At 41.6% G+C, this 23,764-nt stretch overlaps 2 protein-coding genes across 2 annotated transcripts; both read right to left on the bottom strand.

Moving 5' to 3' along the window:
- Positions 1 to 7,148: 7,148 nt before the first annotated feature.
- On the bottom strand, positions 7,149 to 10,611 carry ccnb1 (cyclin B1). The gene is made up of 9 exons (XM_018744723.1): positions 10,538 to 10,611; positions 10,189 to 10,323; positions 9,951 to 10,061; positions 8,863 to 9,045; positions 8,440 to 8,598; positions 8,095 to 8,331; positions 7,874 to 8,014; positions 7,422 to 7,532; positions 7,149 to 7,316 (listed from the first exon to the last, which is right to left on the bottom strand). The coding sequence occupies exons 1-9, from the start codon at positions 10,556 to 10,558 to the stop codon at positions 7,215 to 7,217; spliced, it is 1,200 nt and encodes a 399-aa protein (XP_018600239.1). The 5' UTR covers positions 10,559 to 10,611; the 3' UTR covers positions 7,149 to 7,214.
- Positions 10,612 to 15,216: 4,605 nt separating this feature from the next.
- slc30a5 (solute carrier family 30 member 5) lies at positions 15,217 to 23,507 on the bottom strand. The gene is made up of 16 exons (XM_018744679.2): positions 23,015 to 23,507; positions 21,872 to 21,994; positions 21,730 to 21,796; positions 21,372 to 21,457; positions 20,928 to 21,015; positions 20,692 to 20,779; positions 20,062 to 20,138; positions 19,754 to 19,924; positions 19,135 to 19,423; positions 18,407 to 18,615; positions 17,887 to 18,044; positions 17,558 to 17,687; positions 17,180 to 17,435; positions 16,422 to 16,648; positions 16,123 to 16,251; positions 15,217 to 15,403 (listed from the first exon to the last, which is right to left on the bottom strand). Exons 1-16 carry the CDS (start codon positions 23,083 to 23,085, stop codon positions 15,233 to 15,235), a joined length of 2,340 nt encoding a protein of 779 aa, XP_018600195.1. The 5' UTR covers positions 23,086 to 23,507; the 3' UTR covers positions 15,217 to 15,232.
- Between the last annotated feature and the right edge of the window lie 257 nt (positions 23,508 to 23,764).

Here is a 23,764-nt window from a genome sequence, read left to right as displayed (position 1 = left end):
ATCCGTGACGGATGATTGTGTCTGTGAGCGTAAGTGACACAGTCACACTGTCAGTTCTGGAGGAAGAGCCAAGAGAGCGTCACGTCGGAGGCACCGTGTTGTCCGCAGGGAGTGTGAGCTGATCGATGACACCTGGCATGGGACCACTGCAGCCCCTCCGCCCCCCACCTAGTCTTTTCACTGGCATGCTGAACCTGTTCTTTCCAAACCAGCTTTTAATTTTATATCTTTTTGTCTTCCTTTTTTGGACACCAAGAAGACCACATCTGCTCTGTGAAGAAGCAGCCAGCATTAACCTCTGCTAGCCTTTTCCTCCATGCTCTATAATTCTGCCTGTTTCAGATAATGCTCTCTAATAATAACCCATATTTGAGCCAAATTACACACTTCTCATATTCAGAAATTTTACTGTAAGGATAGTTAACACTAATTGGTATTCATGCAAATTTTATATTTTGGCAGTTACATGATTTTCTGAGTGAGTCTCTAAGGACTGAGTTCACCGAACTGCTCGTTTTTTAAGTATTAGTCCGATGTTGGTCAACTTTTTCCGAGCTTTTGGAATGGCAGTGTTTCAGCTCCGCTTTGGCAAGTTACCAGCCTTAACATGCAGGACATACTCCGACTTGTGGCCAACTGCAAACAGAGAGCAAGTTTGTGCCTTTTTCACGCTTTTGTATTTTCAATTTTTTTATGATTTTCAACACTAACACACTGGTAAGTAAACATACGTTTCCTTTTAGGATTTTTTTAAAGTAATGTTTTTAGAAACTTTCATATTCAGGAAGTTCCTGCCTTTGTTTTTGGAAAATAGCGGGCACAGATTCACTCATGTCTTGGCACTACGTTCTTACAGTATGTTTATACCTAGCACCAGTGAGCACCACTGGAGTTTGGTTTTAAGGCACTAAAACAAGAAAAAATACTTCAATTTCACTCAAAGTTATGCACTGCATTTATTGGTAATCCACTTAATGATGGAGACATGCCAGAGAGCAATTATGACACACACACACACATACATTTTCAGAACTGCTTGTCCCATACAGGGTCGCGGGGAACCGGAGCCTACCCAGCAACACAGGGCGTAAGGCCGGAGGGGGAGGGGACACACCCAGGACGGGACGCCAGTCCATCGCAAGGCACCCCAAGCGGGACTCGAACCCCAGACCCACTGGAGAGCAGGACCTGGTCCAACCCACTGTGCCACCGCGCCCCCCCAATTATGATATATTGTTTAGTTAATTTTTTTTGATTGGGTACCCAAATTTCAGTAGTGTTTTGCATGGAGTATCTTAATAATCATGGCTGTCAGCTCATCTGTGTATTTAGGCTGGACATTTAAAAAATACCACTACTCAGCCAAAAAAAGAAAAAACTTTTCAAGACACAATAAAGCTAGTAAAACGCTACTGTTGCTCAGTGTTGTGGAATCAAAACAGCTAAAAAAAACGAGAGAATTGACCATATTTTTGCAGTGTCTGCCAGATGTCATTGGCATGGTTGCCGTTAATTTTTTCTCAGATTACTAAATTCTATTAACTGAAAGTAATCTAAATTAGCCTTATTTCTTAAATTGCACACAGTACAGGATAAGCGTATCTGAACTTGCAACAACTTGGCTGTTAAAAGCAACAGAAGTAATTAAAAGTACCAGTAAAACTACAGCTTTATACTCATGAAGTTTCCTCACAATATGAAACCCAAGCGTATAATACTAAGATTGTCCAGTAAAAAAACCCAGCTGTATAGACTGGACAAATGCTGCAAGTCGCTCTGAACAAAGGCTTCAGCAAAGCAACAAGCCATATACCCTGAATTATACTTCAGCTGTATGGATACATGTAAGGGAAACATAATTTGTTAGACATAATCGGCTAGCATGTAATGCAGTGGAGAAATGTTCTGCTCGTACAAATGAAAATTATACGTAGTTTTTCAAGAAATAAAAGTTGAGTATGTATTCATTGTTGCATATTATTAGTCGGTTTTGGGTTTTTCTATTCTGCTTTTCACTTACCTGGCTATGAAACATGTTCATTGTAGTTTATATCTAGGAATTAAAAATATATTTTCTCAACTAAATTTTAAGAATAATGAGACAAACCAAATTCACTCCAAGGGTTATGGCTGAATATTTGCAATATTATCATGAGTATCTGAGCCTTTTTTCAGCCTTTACAGATGGAAGTGATTGGAGAATGAATGTTAACACGACGAGCAAAGCATTCCAGTCCATACCACACCAGTTCAATATGATGATTTAAAAAAAAGACCACAGTAATAGCAGCACACTGTTAAAAGTGTACATGCAGTCTGGAAATTGAACTGAATGAACTGATGACTCAATCATCGCTAGATGAAGAAAAGAAAGGTCAGCCTTTCAGAAGTTTCACCAGGATTGTGTTACATGTCACACATGCGCTGGAAAACTTAAAACAATGCGGGGGGAGAGAGTTCCCTGACATGACCTCTTGCTGTCCAGGCCTGATGTGGAGGAAAGGGCAGGTTGAGCAGAGCCAAGCCTGGAGGACTGGAATGGGCCACAGGGAGATGCCTTTTCACACCTGGCTGAAACACACCAGGCCGAAGCGGCACAATGGCGCCCTTTATTTCCTTCATGCACCATTGAGCGTAAAAAAAAAGGTCTTTAAAAGTTCAGGGAGCACACTGGGGTCTTATGTGAGAATCCATAAATTGTGAAGACGCGTCCGGCCCTCCGTTTATTTGCGCTGCACATTCTGGAGCCGCCGGATTGCGGGCCGCAGCCGGCCGCACACCTATTAGCCCCCCGCGGAAACCTTAGCGCTGTTGCTTTAGTGCTGGGTTTGTTTACCTTTGTCGTTATTGAATTCAGACACGATGAAGGTCACATGAATTCAGACACTTATTCCTTGTTCTAAAAGGGCCATATTGTTTGAGTGAATAGAAAAATTGACAAGGGTGTTCAGGCTGATGAATAGATACTCTACAGAATGAGAGTGCTTCAATTTATGCAATACCTTTGTCCTTGGCAAAAGGGCATTTTAATGTGTCCGGGAAAATTATCAGCAGTAAACCCCACACTTATTTAGGGCCTAGCTTTGATTCTCAAATCTTCATTTACACTGTAAAATGAGTACATTCCAGATTTTTTTCAGAATGACAGACTAATACTGACTCTGCAAACTTGTCTATATACAAAAAATGGAGTCCACTTTCATCCTACACAATTCAGAAGAGAAAGAATTGTGTTTTGAATGTAGTAATTAATGAAAATTTGTGTCGATGTGCAGTACTGAGTCATTTGTTTTCTTACAGAATGTTATTTTTTGGTGGAGCAGAAAGGCACACTGGTACGTGCCCAGTGTTTCTGAAACTTTGTGTACTTAATCGTAGAAGATAAATCTTTATTTTTGCTCAATAACAGTGGATTAGAATGGAAATTATCAAAAAACTGCCATGACTTTTTGAAAATATCCCTCAAAATCTTAGCAAATATTTTTCACCCCTTTGGAAGCTGAATGTTAATTGCCCACAATAATATTAGATTTAATAAATATACTGCAGATACTTTTTGACTTATGCTTGTATAGAAGTCAACAGTGTCACTCTCACTGGGATCTGAAGGATTTTAAGCATTTCGCTTGACTTTTTCGAAGGAAAAATTTGTCTTGTAAGTCAATATCCTCGCCCAGTTGTGACCTCAGTCCCCAAGCATGTGTTTTCACCGTAGGCTCACTTTAAAAAGAAGCAAAACCTGCCAAAGTAACAGACTAATTACCATGAGTCCCCAGAGAACAGCTAAGGGTGGAGCTGGACAGATAAGCCACTCCATGAGGACCAAATCCTCCGGCAATCCTCCCACCGAGCCAATATTTATACATGTATAGCTGATAACACTGTCAAGGATTGTTAATGGTTTTGCTCCTGTGGGGGGGTGTCTATTTAATTCGGGAAAGTTTTGCTCCATTATTTCATGTTTAGATTTGTTTCTCTAAGTACTTCCTCAAGCATTTCCCCGCAGATCCTTTAATTCAGGAAAAATCTGTCCCCTTCATGATGCTGTATTTACAGTAAACACTATAACACTGCCCTATATTTCCTGACAGGCATCCTACCTACCAGTTTTGGCTGCAAGTTACATAATGAGACAAGTTGCTTTTGATTTGCCCTTGTCTTCCATGAACTTTAAAATTAGGGTCACAGCTATTGGGGTCAAATGTCTCATTTACATTATAAACTAAACCAAAGTCTTGCCTAGCTTACATTACCCTATGCCTTTAAATCATACAGGTATATATTGTAGCACCATTCAAGCATGAACATTTAATTAAAAGGAACTGTGGTTATAGTCATGTGTTGATCTTCCCATTCTGCAGCCATGTAAGCTTACATGGAAGTGGAATCTCACCCTGTCATGAGATCGGCTTAAAAGGATTAACAGTTTACTTTCCCGAAGGTTTGTGTGCAGGCTGAAAATTTGAGTCAAAATTTTGTGCTCTATTCTACAATTCCAAAAGCAAGCAGTACACTCTTTCCCCTGCGAGGATTTTGTACGGGCTCATTCCTCCTTACGCTTTCTGTCACTGGGAGACTCTCCTTGAGAGAAATCGAAACATCACAATTGTGCTTTTATCCCAGGCAAAGTGAGAGACGTCCATCTTTCTCAGTGACATATCCTGCACACTCCCATGAGGGCGTGAGTGCAGGAAGCCTTCCGACAGCCATCCAGTAGCAGGGTAAAACCATGAACAGCTGCATTGATGACTCCACCCCATCCTCTCATACTGCTGTGTCCATTAGCCCGCAATACTCGAGGCTTATCGTAAACATTGATTGATAGAGCGCTGGTATAGGTGGGGGATGGGTTAGTGGTAGTTCCTGTACGCTCCTTCCCTTATTGCTTACACTGACCGAACAGAATCATGTAGTGCCTCCCCCTGGCAAGTAGAAGCAGACTATAAACTAAGCTAACAGCTGCAATACATAAGCACAGAACATGGGTGCAAACAATCACAGGTGAACAGTAAATTCCCACAATCAAAGATCATCCAGTTGGGTGAGATTTAGTTTTCAGTAAGATCACTGATTATTCCTATCATAACTCAGATTTGGGTCTGATCATACTGGTCAGACATGAATGAGCAAATATTTTCATCACAATTAGAACAATTCTGTAGAAGTATTATATCCCATGGATGTTAAGATGTCTAAGTGATCAAAAGGGAGAAATAGGTTTGTGTTGAAATAAGTGCAAATACTTGACAGTTTTATAGAAGACTCCTTCGGAAGAACCCTGATGTTACCCCAAGAGAGCAAGGTTTACCGTTGAGTGTTTTAGCACTTTTTGTACCACCGGCAGCCAAATAATGCAGAGATCGGGGAGAAAGTCTCATAAAAGGCGCAGATGTTTAATCAAGCTACCTAAAGACGAGGGAACATGGCAGCATGACCTTTGTCCCGGATAATGTTTCCTGTTGGCAGCAGTGAGAAAAGAGCCTAAAGCAATACACTGACTTCACACCCCTTTGGAAAGCACATGGAAGCCATTTTTTACAGCCACATCACTTCCCTCCAAATTTCCATAGCTATGCAACAGTCCTATACCTTACATCTGGAGTCAATGCTTGTAATATAGTTCATTACAAAGAATGAATTTAAGCTGATGAATTTGTAGGTAAACCTAACAGTAAATCTTTCACCTGTCCTGTATCTACCAACTACCTGTACAATACCTAGACGTTAGCAGGGCTGTAAATGCTCAAAATTAAGGTTTTAGTGACCTCTCGTGGTCAGAGAGGATCAGCATAACAATTACCCAACTACTGAAAAAAAGAAACGTGAAACTCTCGCTCATCTACAAAGATTTTAGGAATTGCTACTTTTAATTCTTAAACCGATTGCCATAAACCTAATCCAGTTGAGCAATTCTTCAGTTTACAACTGAAAACTCAATACTACAGCATTTGGAGTGACAAAATGCATTTCAATTATCCCATTACCAGCAACTGCTTATCCACTGCAAGGCCAGAGGTCAAGTAATGCAAAAGCATATGGCAGGGTACACCCTAGATGGGATATCACTATCAGTACAATAGTTCTATGAAAGTTCCCAAAAAAAAAAAAACCCACCTTGTCTTCAGATCCTATTTTATAGCCATGTACCAACTGAAACAAGGCATTTTCAGTTCCTGAAAACTCTACACAATATATGCATAGCACAAATAAACATGCCTTGACATTGACCTTAGCACACACCAGGTGACTTGTTACCTAAACATCTGCAACATGACACCTCAGCAAGATAAGGATCCAACAGGGGCTTCAAGCACTAAGATTATATGTACATTCTATCAAAGAATGTTGCTACCACCTAAAGGATGGAAGTGAAAACACTGGCTGCTTCTAAAGAGAGAAAACTTCAGTTGAAAAAAAAGTTAGTGCAATATAGCACCTTATATTTTATCAGGTACTTCACTGCCAAGGACCGTTTGCTTCCTGTTTTATACCTTGAGATGGGTGGACAATCCAGTAATTAGGATTAAATACTGGATGTTCTACCATAGAATCAGTAGAATTAACAGGCCAGACTTCTGGCAAAGATTAATCTTCAATTTCAATAGAGCTGCCTTCTCTCCCCCCCTTTGAAAAAGGCACTTCAAGGAAAAACAAAACTGACACATTGAAATAAATTCAGTTAAATTTTAAAGCTACTGAATTGAACACATGTTCTGGGACAGCCTTAACAGCTATAAAGCACTGTAGCCATAGTACAGCTTTAGAAATAGCCGAGTATTCCCCCTAAAGCTGTGGCTCCTTTCCTGCCTAAGGACCACATATACATGATAGCCTTGTGAATCATGGCAACTGGGGAGTTCAAGTACTTTTTGGCAGTTGTCAAGAGCATTAGCCAATTGCTACTAAAACTTCCTTGTGCCAGGTTTTATGGCACCTTGTACCTATCACTGCCCTGAATCAAGACTTGAAAGGTAAAGTACTGTTTCAGCATAGCTATTTTAGGGGAGTTGATTGATAAATACTGATTGTAGCTAAGGGCACAACCATGTTAAGCCAGACTGGAAGCCCGCACAAACTTTAGAATCAAATCCTTGCCATACCACAAGCAGCTGTTATATAGGGACAGTCTAAATGAATGCACCTTTGATAAAAATCAAAAACTTTATTTAAAAGTGAAATAAAATATTCTGTACACATAGCAGTGCCTAAAACAATTATGACAACTGTTTTGCCAGATCCTTGATGACCAAAGACTTCAGCTGGGGAATTGTACTGATTTTCATTTGCTTCTGGCTGGCATACTTGTTCTTCACAGCCTGTAAAGTTACACACTAGTCAGCTTATGATACTAAAATATGAGAAGAGTACAGTTCACAGCCAATGTTTTACAAAAACTATACACATGCAAGATCGAGACTCACCAGATGCTTGGTTTGCCCCTCATTCACCTTCACAACATTCTTGGCAATGTGCTGCATCACAGTAACTAGATGGTCCTCTGCGTAGCCCATGTAGTGCTGCAGAACATTTGTCTATGGAAGAGGTACATAGATAAGTGCAACTATGGTGAGCCCACAAACTTACCATGGTGTTCTATAAAATTTATGGACTAGCTGGTGGTAGTCAGTGCTGTTGCCTTTAGACAAAAAGGCAGGTATCAATCTCACTTCTGGCTGTAGTACCCTTGAGCAAGGTACTTACCCTAAATTGCACCAGTGTATTAAAAGTTACCTAGCTGTATAAGTGTATACAAACTAGTTGTAGTTAAGCCAACATTGCAAGTTGCTCTGGAGAAGTGTCAGCTAAATTAATAGATGCAAGTATCAAAGTGCAGCTAAACACTTAAACAGGGAAGAGAAGGGAGCATCCTTACCCAGTCACCACAGCTCAAGACTCTCTGCATCAGTGCAAACGCTGCAGAAGCAACATGGGAAGGAGGGAAGTGCACCATGTCATAGTCCACCATGGTGAGTTCCACAAAGTATTTTGCCAGGGTGTGCTGCTCTGCTGTAACCTGAAATGGAGTTTAGTTTGAGGCAGGAACTGAAACAGAAATGGCAAAAAGTATATCAAAGGTGCAGTGATGTGTCCAACCTCTGCAATCTTGGAAGCACGCCTGAGGAATTGGAGGGGTAGAGGTCTGCCAAAGCTGAACTTTAGTACTCTGAGAATTTTCATTTCCATGTCTCTGATCTGAGCAGTAGTGTAGGCACGATCAGTGACAAAGGCAAAATCCGCAATCTCTGGAGGGTACATTTCTTCATATTTGGAGGCAATGAACATGGCTGTCACACCAACAAGCTGGAGCTGTTTTTTGGGCACAGGGTGATCCTGCCAGGCAGAAGCAGATGTCAAGATTGTGTTTATCGTAAAGCCATGTTGAAGGCCTTTACAGATAGTCTTGTGCCATGCAAGATGGTCTATATTTATAGACATTACCTGAAGAAAGCGGTCAATGATTGCTACAGTCATGTACATCGTCTCCTGCAGCAGCCGAAACTTTATCTGAACCTGAACCAGCCAGTCAATAAGAATCGCACGCATGTTTCCAGTCACTTCCCGGCCCTCCAGGTATTTGGGTCTGACCGACTGTTCTACCTATAGAAGTAGAAACACCATTATTGTGGTACATGTCAATATAGACCAAGTCATAGACTACTTTACCACAAGTCCATTGTGGAATCATATTAACCTTTTGCAGTAGAACTGCCTTTAAAGACAGTGTTTAAGCATATCTCCATTTACTTATTCAGATCCAATTGCTGGCCGGTTAGTCCTTAACTCCTAGAATATGGACCTTACACCAGTTTAACTTCACCTGCATAAGCAGTGAACCATTGGTTTTGACAATGACACACTAACCTCAAGCTGACGCAGATATTTGTAGATATCCTTCACATATTCACTGCAGAGCAAGGGATTGTCATAGTCATCAGCATCCACATCCTTGATATTCAATAGTACTTCTGAAAAGGCTTGACAGAGGTCTTCTGAGGCACAACCAGAGGTCTCCATGGGTGTGGGAGATGTAGGCTCAGCCAAAACCTTAATTAGATTTGCATTTTAATAACCTTTGAGAGCAGTCTGCTTTCCAAGAACTACAAAGTATGCAACATTCATTGATCATTTAACACGAGCAAAAAGCTGCCATTCTAGTGTATGACAATCAGCTATTGAGCTGATTTTCAACTTTCAAAGTGTTTTTCCTCAACTGAGACATCCTATATAAGCCATGCACCACCCCAAAAAAAAAAAAAAACCCACACAAAGCAACAGGACTTCATGCATTGTCATGAAGAGATCTCTACTCTGAAATGGTGCAATAAGGAAAAGTGCTGCTAACACTGAATTTGCATACTGGACCATGTGGGAAAGGGGGGGAAAACATTGTGCCTGTACAGCAGCAGGGCATCTTAGTGTTACATTATTGCATACACTCTGCTTGGTCAAGTTGCCTTAGTTATTGCATATATCAGAAGACCAACTCTGCACATATAACTGCAGCTCAGAGGTTGCAGTACATTGACAAGCAATTAAGTCACATGGCAAACTTGTAAAACTCATCCTGAAGGTCCTTCGGCTCATGAATCACTGGCGAGCATAGCGATCGTCTCAGAGACAAACAATCTCGTTTTATTACTGATTTTCAGGAGCCAAGCAAGGGTTCTTCCAACCACTTTTAATCAGTCTACTCCTCGCCGGCTGATGACGTACGTGTGACGCAACTGGTCGATTAGGAAGTAGTTACAGGGACTTGTTACCATTAGTTGTTGCAGCCCGCTTGAAACCCAGGTCGTAACGAAGAACGGTGGTGCCTTCGGCTATGGGTTCGAATGCAGCTTTGTTTGTGGGAGAGGAAACGCCACTACAGGACATGGGTTCCCCCCCTCCCAGGGAAACGGAAAACATACAAATGAATAAGTCACGGGGAAGCGTTCATTCCATCTTACCGGCAATTGCGGCGCTTCGGCTTTCGGCACATCTTTTTTACTCTGCTCCTCAGAACTGTGGTCAGACTTGGCTGGTTTCTTCTGGACCACCTTGGATTCGGCCTTGGCGTCCTGTAGTTACAGATTTTAGACACCGGGCGTGCATTGGAACCTACAGCCGTACCAATCGGCCCATTGCCACACAGCAGCAACATTGGTTAGTGACACTCGAAACTGACAACGACGTGTATTCGAGTACCTTTTTCAGAAGGTGTCTTGTACTGGCCGTTTTATTCCCGATGTCCCCAAGGGCTGCCCTGGGCCTTAGGGTCAGTTTGGTGGCCATCCCAGTCTTTCCAGGCAGAACATTCCTATTCTCAGCCAACTGAGAACTCTACAAGAAGAAAAAAAATTTTGAACGCGAGGTTTCGAAGCGAAGGTACACAGTTCGGAGCAAGCCAAGGCTTAGAGCAGAGAGAGGAGGAAGTACAGCACAAAACATGATTAACGCTAAAGATCAAACAAGGCAAAACACACAGGAACAAGTCAAGAGATGCATCAGTAACCGACCTAAAAGTTAAAGCAGTCCAAAACAAAAATTAACTTACTCGCGTTACTCTCAGAGCCATGTCAGACTGCTCCGCTATACACTCCACCGAATAAACGCGTTTCCTCTCAAACATATAACACACCCCCTACCGCCCAAGTTTAAATCGTTACCCACTCGAAGCTCATTGGCCGCTTTTCCAACTAAGCGGACATCCTATTGGCTGAAACAAGACCACATAGAATGCGTTTCCAAGGCTACATACGGTCATGTGACCATTCTTTGATTTAAATGCACTTCCTCGGTAAAACAATACAGGGTTTTTTTTTTTTTTTCTTTAGACAGTTCGTAGAAAGTGATTGTGTAGTTTATAAGTAACACGAACTGTTGTGTTCGATTATGTAAAATATCGGAACTGAATATGTATGTTGGTTCTTTTTATATTGTCTAACGTGTGGTATTTGGTGTAGTTTTTTCAAAGCTTTTTTTTTTCTCTGGTTAGAAACGGCCCGGGTACATGATGAACCACGGACAGAATATTTAAAACAGCACGTGATGCGTGGAAAAAAACACAGCGAGTTTTTAAATATTTTGGCCATGGTTCAGCCGCCTGTTTTTAAACCAGTTGCACTGAGGCTTGCTGTAACAGCTGGCAGTGTGCATCCTTTATGTACGTGTGCTTCTTCACAATCACAGTGGTGTGTCTTTGTTGCATATGTCCTTTATCAGCAGTCCTCAGGCCAGGGTGGCTGCAAACGAGCCTGGAAACACAGAAACACAGGCAAACACTGTCAGGGTTAGTGTCCATGTTACACATTTCACAATTTCTGTGAACACACACACACACACACACACACATCTTCAGAACCGCTTGTCCCATACGGGGTCACGGGGAATCAGAGCCTACCCGGTAACACAGGGCGTAAGGCCGGAGGGGGAGGGGACACACCCAGGACGGGATGCCAATCCGCCGCAAGGCAACCCAAGCGGGATTCGAGCCCCAGACCCACTGGAGAGCAGGACTGTGGTCCAACCCACTAAAGAAAAAAAAGGGGGTGCGGTGGCACAGTGGGTTGGAACGGGTATTGCTCTCCAGTGGGTCTGGGGTTCGAGTCCCGCTTGGGGTGCCTTGTGACGGACTGGTGTCCTGGCCTGGGTGTGTCCGCCTCCAGCCTGATTCCCTGTGTTGCCGGGTTGGACTCCAGTTCTCCACAACCCTGCATGGGATGCGCAGCTTCAGCCGAGGTGTGTGTTTTAACTGAACATTTTGTGTATATTTTGGAAAAAAAACATTTGACATATATGTGTTCAGTGGAGGAGGGGGGTGCGGTGGCGCAGTGGGTTGGACCGCAGTCCTGCTCTCCGGTGGGTCTGGGGTTCGAGTCCCGCTTGGGGTGCCTTGCGACAGACTGGCGTCCTGTCCTGGGTGTGTCCCCTCCCCCTCCAGCCTTACGCCCTGTGTTGACGGGTAGGCTCCGGTTCCCCGTGACCCTGTATGGGACAAGCGGTTCTGAAAATGTGTGTGTGTGTGTGTGTGTGTGTTCAGTGGAGGGGGGGTGCGGTGGCGCAGTGGGTTGGACCGGGTCCTGCTCTCCAGTGGGTCTGGGGTTCGAGTCTCGCTTGGGGTGCCTTGCGATGGACTGGCGTCCTGTCCTGGGTGTGTCCGCTCCCCCCCCCAGCCTTGTGCCCTGTGTTGACAGGTTAGGCTCCGGCTCCCCGCAACCCTGTATGGGACAAGCGGTTCGGAAAATGTGTGTGTGTGTGTATTAAAGAACAAAAAAGAAAAACAGGAAAAAGGTTGCAAACAACCTAAGGTAGAGAAATGTTTGGAAAGCCCTGAAGAACATTATTGCCTCTGTTTCTGTGGCTTCTCTGTGAAGAGTGACTAGGACAAGGCCAATGAGTCAAATGTATTTTTGAGTAGGTTTAACAAAGGCCTGTGCTCTTCCTCCGCTCCATCATCCCACTAGCTTGCACCTTAAGTTACTCTGCTCCTTCATCCCCTCATGTGAAAGCACACCTCTCGGCATTAATCCTTTTAGCCACGGCTACCACCCCACCCCCTCTTTACCGAATCACACCCAAGCACTTCACCTTTCTCTGTCAGGGCTCAAAGGATACTGAAGGTATGTGAGATTTCTGGCATATGTTCAATTGCAGCCTAAGCCAAGAAGGAGTACCAGTGTTGTGGAAAACATATTCCCTGGTAGGAATTCCCAAGAAAGAGCAGCTGGGAGATTTAAATGCTATTTGCTCTGAGTAGATATATTTTGAAGATCCTAGAAAGGCAGATCTTGGCACACCTCAGACTAGGTCTGCAATGGGTCCTTGTCGGTTTGCCTTCCAGGTTCACACAGGAGCAGAAGATGCTGTCATCAATCTGGTGAAGAGTGTACTCCTACCTGGATGAGACAGGCATCATTATTCACTGGTCACTGTGACAGGAGGTGGTGCGAATGTACCAGGACTTAGGGGTGTACTCGAACAACAGGCTAGAGTGGTCTTCCAACACCGAAGAAGGTATAAGAAGACCCAGAGGTACCTTTACTTTTGGTCTATGCAAAACAAGTTGCAGAAGTTCTACCATTCTGGTGTAGAAGATGCAGTGTTTCCTGGAGTTGCAGTTTTATGCAATGGCATTCTTACAAGTGATGCCAACGGATGGAATAAACTAATCAGGAAGGCTGGTTTGGTCCTGGGAGCTTGGCTGGACTCTCTGGTGGTAATAATGCAGAGAAAGACTTGAACAAACTCCTGTCTATCATGGACAATGACACTCATCCCCTACCTGTCTCAATACTTTTCGCAATAGAATGGACCAATTACATTGTTCGAAGGATGGCTACCTCACATCTTTACCGCTAGCAACTACGTATTAGACTACAGTGCTGTGAAAAAGGAAATTTTCCTATTTTTGCAGCTTTTTGACAGATTGTTTTGTTTTTGCCAGTAATTTATGAGTGGAGCCCAAGAGGAAAAAAATCATAACAGCATTGTTTCCTTTCATTATCTTTAGGGATAATGAAATGTGTAGTTGTATGAAAAATAATTGGCCTATAATTTTAAATTACCTAATTAGGAGTAATTAGTTTTTCCATTTGAATACAATCAGCCCTGATTCAGGTCAATGCTTTTTAGTATAATTTTCAACTACTTAAATCCTACCTGCAGAAGTCATTTGCAAAATAGAGATTTCATACAATTTATTTTTTATACAGCACTCTTCTTAACAGAGTGGCACTTAGTGCTGAAAACATCCAACCACAGGGGAAACAGAAAAATAAACCTCTGAAAGTCCATGTACCATGTGGCTGCCAGAATGGGTCATCCTGGGCATTCAAACGTGAACACAGAGGAAGCTCCTCAGGAAATTACGTCGCACTCAAATTGCTGAAGACTTCTGGAGAAAAGTTGCTGAAGCCTATCAGATTAGACAGTGTTATACAGTTATCTCTATGGCTCTGAATCTATCCAGTCACAGTCAGAACCATATTCATCAAATGAAAGAATCTTGGAGTGTCCATCCTGCCTACATTTCTTCATGAGCAAGATGTAAAACCATTAATGACCTTTGAAAGAACCCCAAAATAGCATACAAGGAACTGAAGACCTCTCTTCAGTTAAAATCAGTGCTTATGACATCACAATAAAAAAGGCATTGTGCAAAAAATGGAATCCACAGCAGAGTGGCAAGGTGGAAATGCCTGATCAGTAAAAAAAAAAAAAAGACTGACTACTTTGTACATTTCGCTGTGTAACATTGAATCCACAGCTCACCTCTGTGTGACAGATGAACTATTCAGCACTATTGTTAGTTCATTTTGTTACTTCATAATGATTATATTACCATTCTGCACAACTTGCACTATATACTGTTGCACTACATACTGTTTTGATTTAAATATACTTACTATTCCTCCAACTGTACATATAATTGTACATATTTTTATCTTGTATTTTTCTACTTGTTTTTATATTTTTTATATTGCAAGTATTTTTAGACTTGTATTCTGCTGCTGTAACATAATTTCCCTTGTGGGATCAATAAAGTATATCTATCTATTCATGGATCTTCTGTCACTACCGTATTGTATGTATGCTGCTGTAGCTTTGTGCAGTTTCCTTTAGGACCCATTAAGTTATCAATGTGTAAAGGAGGAGCAGGAAGCACAGTAAGTAACATACTAATTAGAAGTCACTTAGCAATTAGGAAGTATGGGGTTTGCATACCTGCTCCCACCATAGTACCCTTAAGCAAGGTACTTTCTCTGAATTGCTACAGTAGAAGTTATCCAGCTGTATAATTAGAGAAGTAGCTGAGTATCAAACACTAAGTTGTTCTGGAAAAAAAACATCAATAACAAAGTCAACTATATTGTACAAATGTTATTTCTTTTACTACTACAAAAATGTTTCAAGCTGTACTGAAGCCATATTTAATGAATTAGTGCCTGCTCGGTTACATTTTTTTGTATTAGTTTTATATATTGGCACAGATCTGTATTTTTCTAAGTTTCTGTTACTTCACAAAAAGTAAAGTTTTCAGGAGACTTTTTTTTTTTATAAACATGTTTAATGCATGCAGATCCAGAGTACACTGTTAAACCATTCAAATATCATTCATCTTTTTAACAGTGAAAATTTATCTACCCACTAACTGTGCAAAAATAGTTTTACATTAGACAGGACAAAGAAAGCAATCCCAGATTTTCTTTCTACAAGGGGTTTATTTATATTCACTTTTTTTTTTTTTTTTTTACATAATATATGTTCCATCTTTCAGATATTTCATGGACTCCATTTGCTGTGTCATTGCAAGAACCTCATGGAATCCTGTACTGAGGCCAGACATGTGCTGGAAATATGCTTCCTTCTCCACCTGGACTGAAAGGTTATTTACTCCTGCATCTTTCAAAACAGTCGTGACCTGAAAACATCACAAGGTAAACTGTTTAGTAAAAAACTGTCTAAACATTACAGTATTATCACAGCAGTATCCAACCAACAATCCAACCAACAAAACAATCAAAACATTAAGAACCGCTTGTCCTGAGCATTGTTGCGTCAAGCTGGAGTTTATCCCGGAAACATTAGGCACAAGGATGAAGGGAGGGAAGAGTGGGGCACACCCTGGGTGCCAGCCCATCACAGGGCCACAACTCGGTACCCAGGCACAAAGCCGGGCGAAGGTACTGGAGCAATTGTAGGGAAAGCACCTTGCTCAAGGGCACTACAGCTGGAGGCGGGGATTGAACCGGCAACCTTTGGAGTCAAAGGCAGCCACTCCAACCACAAAACCATCAGCCACCCTCACAGCAGTATCAAACGTTAGAAATTTGTACTTCACGTATTTTTTTGTAACAATACAAAAATATACTAATTTAGAGAAATTATTTTACCAAACAGGGGTGCGGTGGCGCAGTGGGTTAGACCACAGTCCTGCTGTCCGGTGGGTCTGGGGTTCAAGTCCCGCTTGGGGTGCCTTGCGACGGACTGGCGTCCCGTCCTGGGTGTGTCCCTTCCCCCTCTGGCCTTACGCCCTGTGTTACCGGGTAGGCTCCGGTTCCCCGTGACCCCGTATGGGACGAGCGGTTCTGAAAATGTGTGTGTGTGTGTGTATTTTACCAAACAGACAATGCCACTAACCTGTTGTATAACCCTCTGTTCTACAGTATCAGACATCAGCTGCAGGTGAATTGTTCCAGCCACAACACTTGCAGAATGCCTCCAGAAGTGAGGATCACGGTATGACAAAACACCCTCAATTTTCTGGATCTGAAAACAAATGGAAATGCAGTTGTAATTCACTGAGTTCAATGTCTGCCATATTCCACAGTGAAACATGAAGTGGATATAAAGCCAAAAGTCCAAAATACAGCTGACAATTTATGATTCAAAATTAATCAAATATATGCACACACAAAGGGAGAAACACAAATTCAAACCTTCTCTAGTGCATTATTTAGGTCCTTTTCATGTTCAGGAGGAATCCTTAACAGTAGCACTTCACAAGCATCCTTCAGAAGGGGGATCACACTTAGGAAGATGAGCACAGCAATGAAAAGGGAACAAATGGGGTCTGCGATGAGCCACCCAAACTGCCGGATGAGGATGGTAGATATGATTACCCCCACACTGCCAAGAGTATCTGCTAGTACGTGCAGAAAGACACCTGAAAGATGTAAAAGTAGGAGCAAGGACATTTTTGTCAAAAAATGAGAATGCTTTTGGACTTTGAGACCATAGATAATTACTTTTCATACCTACAAATGTAATTCAAAGAAAAAGAGCAGATCAGTAAGAAAAATAAATCCTTTTGATTTCATTTAGGAATGTAACTGCAACTTTAGTATACAAAACTGCTCTTCATAAAAAATGAATTAATATATCACATATCATCTGCAGGTATATTTTTCCAGATACAACAGCAGCAAAATTTCATGCACAACTGTTGATCAAAACACTTAATATCATAAAATAGCTTTTACTTCTCTTACAATCAAGTGTTTGCTGTAACCATAGGGTTACATGCTGTTCCTGCACTCAGGTAAAGCAGAAAAGTGTGTAATTTAGTTGTTAAAATCCTATATAGGGTTATCAAAATGTAAGTACCTTGTCAAACACAAAACAAGACGACACAAACAGGGTTCCATCACTGCTGCTAATCAGTCCTAAATAGCACTTCAGAGAACATGAACCACACCTCTCATATTTGCATTCATTCCTCCAGCTCCCGAGCCATGGGAATGTCCGTGTCCATGAGTGTGGGCGTGTCCGTGGGCATGGCCATGTCCACCATGGGAGTGACTGTGACCCCCATGACCATGGTCTGAATGTCCATGGTGGGAATGGCCATGGTCAAGCGAGGAGCAGCTGCCTCTTGATGCTCCATGGGAGTGTGCATGGCTGAAGGCGCAGATTCCCACAAGGTTAACAATGAGGCCTCCAACTGAGACAGGCTGCAGGTGGCAGAGAACATCACATTAATTTGAGACCAGAAGAGGGTAAATGCATATAAAAAAGAAGCACTGCCTATAAACACATGCTGTCAGTTCCCTCAGTGAAGCACTTGAACACTTACTGTCAACATCTCTGTATCAATGTTGGGTGGATCAATAAGTCGGGTAACTGATTCCACAAAGACAAAGAAAGCTATAACCATGAGAAAGAGGCCATTGATGAATCCGGACAGAATTTCAACCCGGCCATATCTGTGAACAAATGAAAATTAGTGCGCAAAATAAAAAGGAGCAGTCTTTCTTAAATGTTGCATAAGCAGAAAAACTATTAAAAAAACACAAATAGATGTACTTCAAACCTCTGACATTTTAATTTGATTTTTTCCAAACTTACTGTGAACATTAGTTATTTTCATTCCTTGATCACTAGAAATACATAATATGAACTTACCCATAGGAGAAGATCCGCGTGGCCTTCCATCTGGTCATCAAAGCAGCTAGGAGTCCCAGTACCAGGGCAGAGCAATCAAACAGCATGTGGAACCCATCTGAGATCAAGCCCAGACTGTTTGTCCACACACCATAGAAGAGCTCCACAAATGTGAAAGCCTGCACATTCAAAACAGCAGGGTTATGGGTAAGAGAACAAAGAGTTTGTTATGGTAAGCCAAAGTAAGCCAAAACTGACAGAAAATGTTATGCAATGTTAAAGCTTTTCTTATTAGATTAGATTTGCAGTCTCCAAAAGAAACATTCCTGTGACAATCATATCATATAGCACAAGCATCTGGAGTAATACCAAAAGTACGTCAAAAGAATGGAAAGAGCCTCATATTATATAAACAAAAGATGTAGACAGTTGCTCTGTAGTCTACAAAACTAGTTTACATTTTGAAATTCTCAGCACAGCATTTTGATTGCTATGGCACACTTCCAACATTTTCATGCGAAATAAGGCCTGCTCTTCTCACCAGGTTGAGGCAAAGGAAATAGAAGATCTGACGCGAGTCATACTCTTCAAGGATCTGTTTGAGGCAGTCTTTAATGAAGCGGGGCAGGGAGTGAGACGTGTGCTGAAGGGCATCACCCATGAAGTTGTACAGCGGGGTTCCCTCAGGGGAATAACCCACCAGAGTTCCCTTTTGGCCCTTTTTGGATGGTGCAGACAAAATGTTGTTGGCTGTCAAAGAGATGCAAGGGGTAAAATGTTGGTGAATAGACACAGGAGGAGATTCCAACAATAGAGGACAACTATTATTATATAAACTGGCTGAAGCTTGTGTGAACACCACAGTTACTTTTCAAAATCCTAATGTACGTTTCCTACAATTTAATACATCTGTTATTCTCTTGTACTCCAAGTAGGTAGGCTGTACTAAATATTTCCTTACGCTGTAACTGGGCAGTAGGTGACACCCTGTACACCTTATGGACTTACATGGTACAGTCAACAAGTTCTACAATTTGTAGCTGTATGAATGCTGAGCTCTTATTGCCAAATCCTTAAAACCACAGCTGTGCCACAAAGAACTTAACAGTACAACAATTATTATCTAGAATGCCTGCACAAATCCCAACTAACCCAAATCAGTTTTTCCTAATGTCTATCCTTGAGACTACGCACTTGCAGTAGGTGCCATACATCTCTTGCCCTCCTGATGTAGACCCCAGAGAGGGCACTGGATGCCCTTTCACTCACACAGAATAAAGAAGATGGCGCTGACCAGAACTCCTCCGGAGAGCACATGTTCTGTGCTATCCTGTGGGGCAGTGCCAGCCTTTCCCCGCAACTGGCCTGCCAGAGAGTGGGTCCAAAGGTTGGCCAGCAGCAGTCCACTGAGGAAGAGGAAGAGAGAGCCATAGCGGGCGCACCTGGGAGCCTCCATCTTGGCTGCGCAGATGGACTCAACATAGAAGTCCAGAATCATCACAGAGACGATGATCATCCCCAAAGGCATGATGAGTGCTGACCAAGACTCCACCTTACTCTGAATTGTTTAAATAAGAAAATAAGTAAGCTGAAAGACACATCAGGTCTTTACAGAGTACATCAAACCATTCAACGCACTCTAAGAGCTCACTAAAGCACATCCATGATCACTGGGACAATTTACATTATTACCTATAATACATAAGTGACTATTAATCTCACTGTACTGACAGCCCTTACTTTTTTACTAACCGGACATTTCAGTTATTAATTTAAATATTTCAATCAAATTTTTCTGATCCCATCTAACAATTTATTGGCTGAAAATACTCTATGTCATTTTCTTCACAAAAACAACATACTTTCTTTGTCTCAGACCATAATTTACCTCTGTGGTTGCAGAAAGCACTACCACCCACGGTAGCAGTACTACGACGGAGACTAGGCTGGACAGGGCATAGAGTCGTTTGGCTCCACCGATCTCCACTGAAAGCTTCCTAGAAGCCGTGTGAAAGCCCACCTTAAGGCAGAGGGACAGCACCAACAAGACCACACCACCCTAACAGAAGAAAAACAGATGTGTGAATATCTCTGCACATAACGCTGAAGAGTTAGACTTAAGGAAAGTGAACCCTACAAATCAACAGCCATAAAGGCTTTCTTGCAAAACACAAGGATCATAGATTAGTGGTTTACCTTATGGTCTGCAACGCCAAGGAATGCAATAGCAGTGTAGAGTGCATGAGTGAGAGCACTGTCATGGTGACCCTCAGCTGGGAGCAATGCTGTTAAGTTTGCCATCACTGCAATAGTAATACATCAACCACAACACAACAAGTACAGCAAAATGGAAAATGGTTTTCTAAGTGGGGTGGTGCGGTGGCACAGTGGGTTGGACCACAGTCCTGCTGTCCGGTGGGTCTGGGGTTCGAGTCCCGCTTGGGGTGCCTTGTGATGGACTGGGGTGTCCCCTCCCCCTCCGGCCTTACGCCCTGTGTTGCCGGGTTAGGCTCCGGTTCCCCGTGACCCCGTATGGGACAAGCGGTTCTGAAAATGTGTGTGTGTGTGTGTGTGTGTGTGTGTGTGTGTGTTTTGTAAGTGTAGCATCCATCATATAGAATACAAAATATTTCACAACTTTTCAAGATAAATATTAGATTCAGATGCAATGAACTACCCAAAACATACTTGAGAGTTACTTCAGAATCATAATAATGTCCTTGTTAGAACAAACAGCTGTTTTAATTAAATTAAGAAGCTTAAAAATGAGTATATGCCAGAGACGAATATATTATCTGCTTTTACAAGGATGAACAGAAAGGATACGATGCTCTGCCATCTTCGCCATAAGGTCGTCATTATCAAACAGCAGGAGACAGATAACTGCTATGATGAAAAAGGCAGCACCCCTGGTCTAAAATAAACAGGAATTCGGAAAAAAACCACTGAGCATCATTTACCCCGACTGGGAACTGAAATTCCTCCTCATTGGTTGCAAATCAAGTCCCCTTAACCAGTGTGACATAGTAACTGTCACAATTAGCTGAAATACGTAAAGTTACCTTGGAGGGTCCTCCACCAGAACTGGTGAAGAGAACACTGAGGAGGGATATGACCGCAACATCACTATGTTCAAAAAGCAGCATGGTCCTGTAGACAGCACAAAACACACATGCTGTAGAGGGCTAAGCAAAGAGGACAATTTAGATATTTTTTGTCAAGTAGTTTACTTTCAACTGGTAATTATGGAAATTTAAAGCAATTTTGACAGTTATTAGTTAGACTGGAAAGGTCCAAAATTAATTTACAAAACCATTCCTGTCAATCTTAAGTTTACCATGCAGTATATAAATATCTTAACAATATAAGGAAAAACAAAAATTACCACTTAAAATGTGTAAATAATGTATAATACTGTTACTTTCCATGAGATGTACATTGCTTTGGAGAAAAGCATCTGCTAAAGCAATAAATGTAAATTTACATAACAAAAACATACATTTTACCTTAAAGGGCCACATAGTGTGAGACCAAAGAAGCCCAGCAAAGATATTATGCAGCTCATGAATGCATGCTTTAGGATTTTGATCCACTATAATGGGGGACAAAAGCATAGGGAAGAGTTGGGATCACAAGTGTAACATGTGAAGGTCCAATATGGAATTTAACAGAGTAAATGTGGCTATGGGATAAAACAAGACTGCCAGTTCACAACATAGAAGAGTTCCTGCCATTGTATCTTTGATAGGTACAGTTAAAAGCTAGAAAAGCTTAAATGCTGAAAATATAAAACCATGAAACTAAAGATAGCAAAGTTGTAATGTATTAAGAAGAAATTATTTTACTTTATAAATACTATATTACCTGATGTTTTGTCATTGTTTTCCCAGATGATAGTGGCTTTTGGAAGAAAAGCAAGGAGAGCGCACACCTACAGAGAAACTTTAAGTCAAAATCATGAAAACAACAATGTTGCTGAAAAAGAAAGAAATGAGACAAAACTCACCCCAATTTGAGTATGAAGACAAACTGCACAAGGTGCACCACTTTCAGTAAATCATAGGATTCAAAAAGTCCAACAGCCTTTAACAGTTTTGTGATGCAGAGTAATACTATGTACCTTGTTAGTCTGGAAAACAATACAGTGTCATAAGTGTCTACACAAATTAAAAACATTGTTTACTGCAAACAATTATAGCACCGTGTCATAGTCTTAATTATACAGTACTGTGCAAAAGTCTTATGCTCTGGTTCACTGCATCTAAGTGCCTAACACAGCAACACAGGGCGTAAGGCTGGATGGGGAGGGGACACACCCAGGACGGGACGCCAGTCCATCGCAAGGCACCCCACCACGCGGGACAAGCAGTTGTTGAAATGGATGCTTACTAAACTTTGTAGGAAGTTTATTAATTAAGAGCATTATTGTTGGAAGCATTCTCACTTTACAGCTTTTTCCCCCAACCAAGTGCCTAAAACATGATTTGCACAGTACTGTATATTTTATGCAAATTATTTTTTTTATTTCTCCAGAGTCCCCACACCATTTTCATCCAAAAACAATGTACAATTTATAACACTAACAGTTGTTGATTCGGAGTTCTTGATTTCACCAAATACAGCTCATGACTGTCAATTGTATTTTTAAATTAAGCCTTAGTCTAAGGGAAAAAATGACAACTGCCTTGAAATGGCACCCGACAAAAACAAAAAGACATTTCATAATATTCAGGCTAAAACCTTGCAGTTTGAAACTGCTACTGTATCCCTTTGTACTACTGCAATAATTAAAATGATGGGCCATTTAAATCTAATCATGACTCAAACAACATATGCTGAATACATTACAGTACTATATATATATATATATATTAATTATATAATCACAATGTACCAAAAAATAACCCAGCATACCAGAGGCAGACACATGGGATTGGTGTAGGATGGTGATTTAGGCTAAATTCGGCAGACGAGCGTGAGTGAGAAACGTCAGACTCAGGGAAGGTGTTAAAAATGCGTACACAACATGATGATGATTTGGGATACCCGAGTGCGACTTGTCCTACTCATAATATACAACTATTAGTGGAATGTTACTACTGTTAAACAAATGGGAAACTAACTTTCTGCGCACGCGTGACAACAATACCTGGCATTCGGCACTTCGACTGGTCCCAGCTTCCCGCTGGAAATAACGTTACTGCTGTACTTCTCATCCATGATAGCAGCTTTACTCTTCACTCGAAACCAGGAAAACACTCCATTTTCAATCCAAACAAACCACCAGAATATCGGAACAAGCTATTTGTTTAGCTCAAAAATTAAGTAGTAAGTGTCAAGGTCAAACACTGACTAAGATTTAACTTAGATTTCCCCGACATAATGAACTAAAGTCACAGACAGAGCGGTAGTTTCCGCAAGTGGTCCGTCCACGTCACGATTTTCGCCATTCCATTTTGTGTATTTATCTTGTAACACGCACAAATGAGTTGCATATCCTAACGGTTATAAGGGCAAACAGCCATAGTTTTTAAGTGAATAAGCTTCCGCTGGTCTTCGTAACCCTACTACCCAGGAACTACAAACAACACTACCAACTGAAGCCCAATGGACGTTAACCGAAGACCACCTCTACTGCTGCATATAACAATGACCTTTGACACAGGTTTTCTTTCCGGTTCCTGATACGGTTATGTCATGCGTAAAATGTTATAGTTTTAATGTGTTGTACTTTGTGAGCTGCCCTCTGCTGGTCGGAGGAATAAAGTGCACCAGAAGAACCTCATAACGGCCATTTTCTGTCTTTCTGTTTCTAAATCAAAATGTCGAGTTTGTTTTAAAACAGGAATAATAAGAGCAAACGCAATCATGAAACAGCTTTCTTTTAACTTCACCTTAG

This window comes from Scleropages formosus, chromosome 6, assembly GCF_900964775.1.
Source record: "Scleropages formosus chromosome 6, fSclFor1.1, whole genome shotgun sequence".
Taxonomy (NCBI): Eukaryota; Metazoa; Chordata; class Actinopteri; order Osteoglossiformes; family Osteoglossidae; genus Scleropages; species Scleropages formosus.
Note: the sequence above shows the minus strand (reverse complement) of the source record. Positions and strands in the feature narration are given on the sequence as shown.

Coding starts and splice junctions, on each gene's coding strand:
- slc30a5 (XM_018744679.2), bottom strand. CDS start 23,085: ATGGATGAGAAGTACAGCAGTAACGTTATTTCCAGCGGGAAGCTGGGA. Junction 21,016..21,371: donor ACACTATGTGGCCCTTTAAG/GTAAAATGTATG, acceptor TGCTGTCTACAG/GACCATGCTGCTTTTTGAAC. Junction 20,139..20,691: donor GGCGAAGATGGCAGAGCATC/GTATCCTTTCTG, acceptor CATTGCTCCCAG/CTGAGGGTCACCATGACAGT.
- ccnb1 (XM_018744723.1), bottom strand. CDS start 10,558: ATGGCTCTGAGAGTAACGCGA. Junction 8,599..8,862: donor AATATCTGCGTCAGCTTGAG/GTTAGTGTGTCA, acceptor CTACTTCTATAG/GTAGAACAGTCGGTCAGACC. Junction 8,015..8,094: donor GTGCTTCCAAGATTGCAGAG/GTTGGACACATC, acceptor ACTCCATTTCAG/GTTACAGCAGAGCAGCACAC.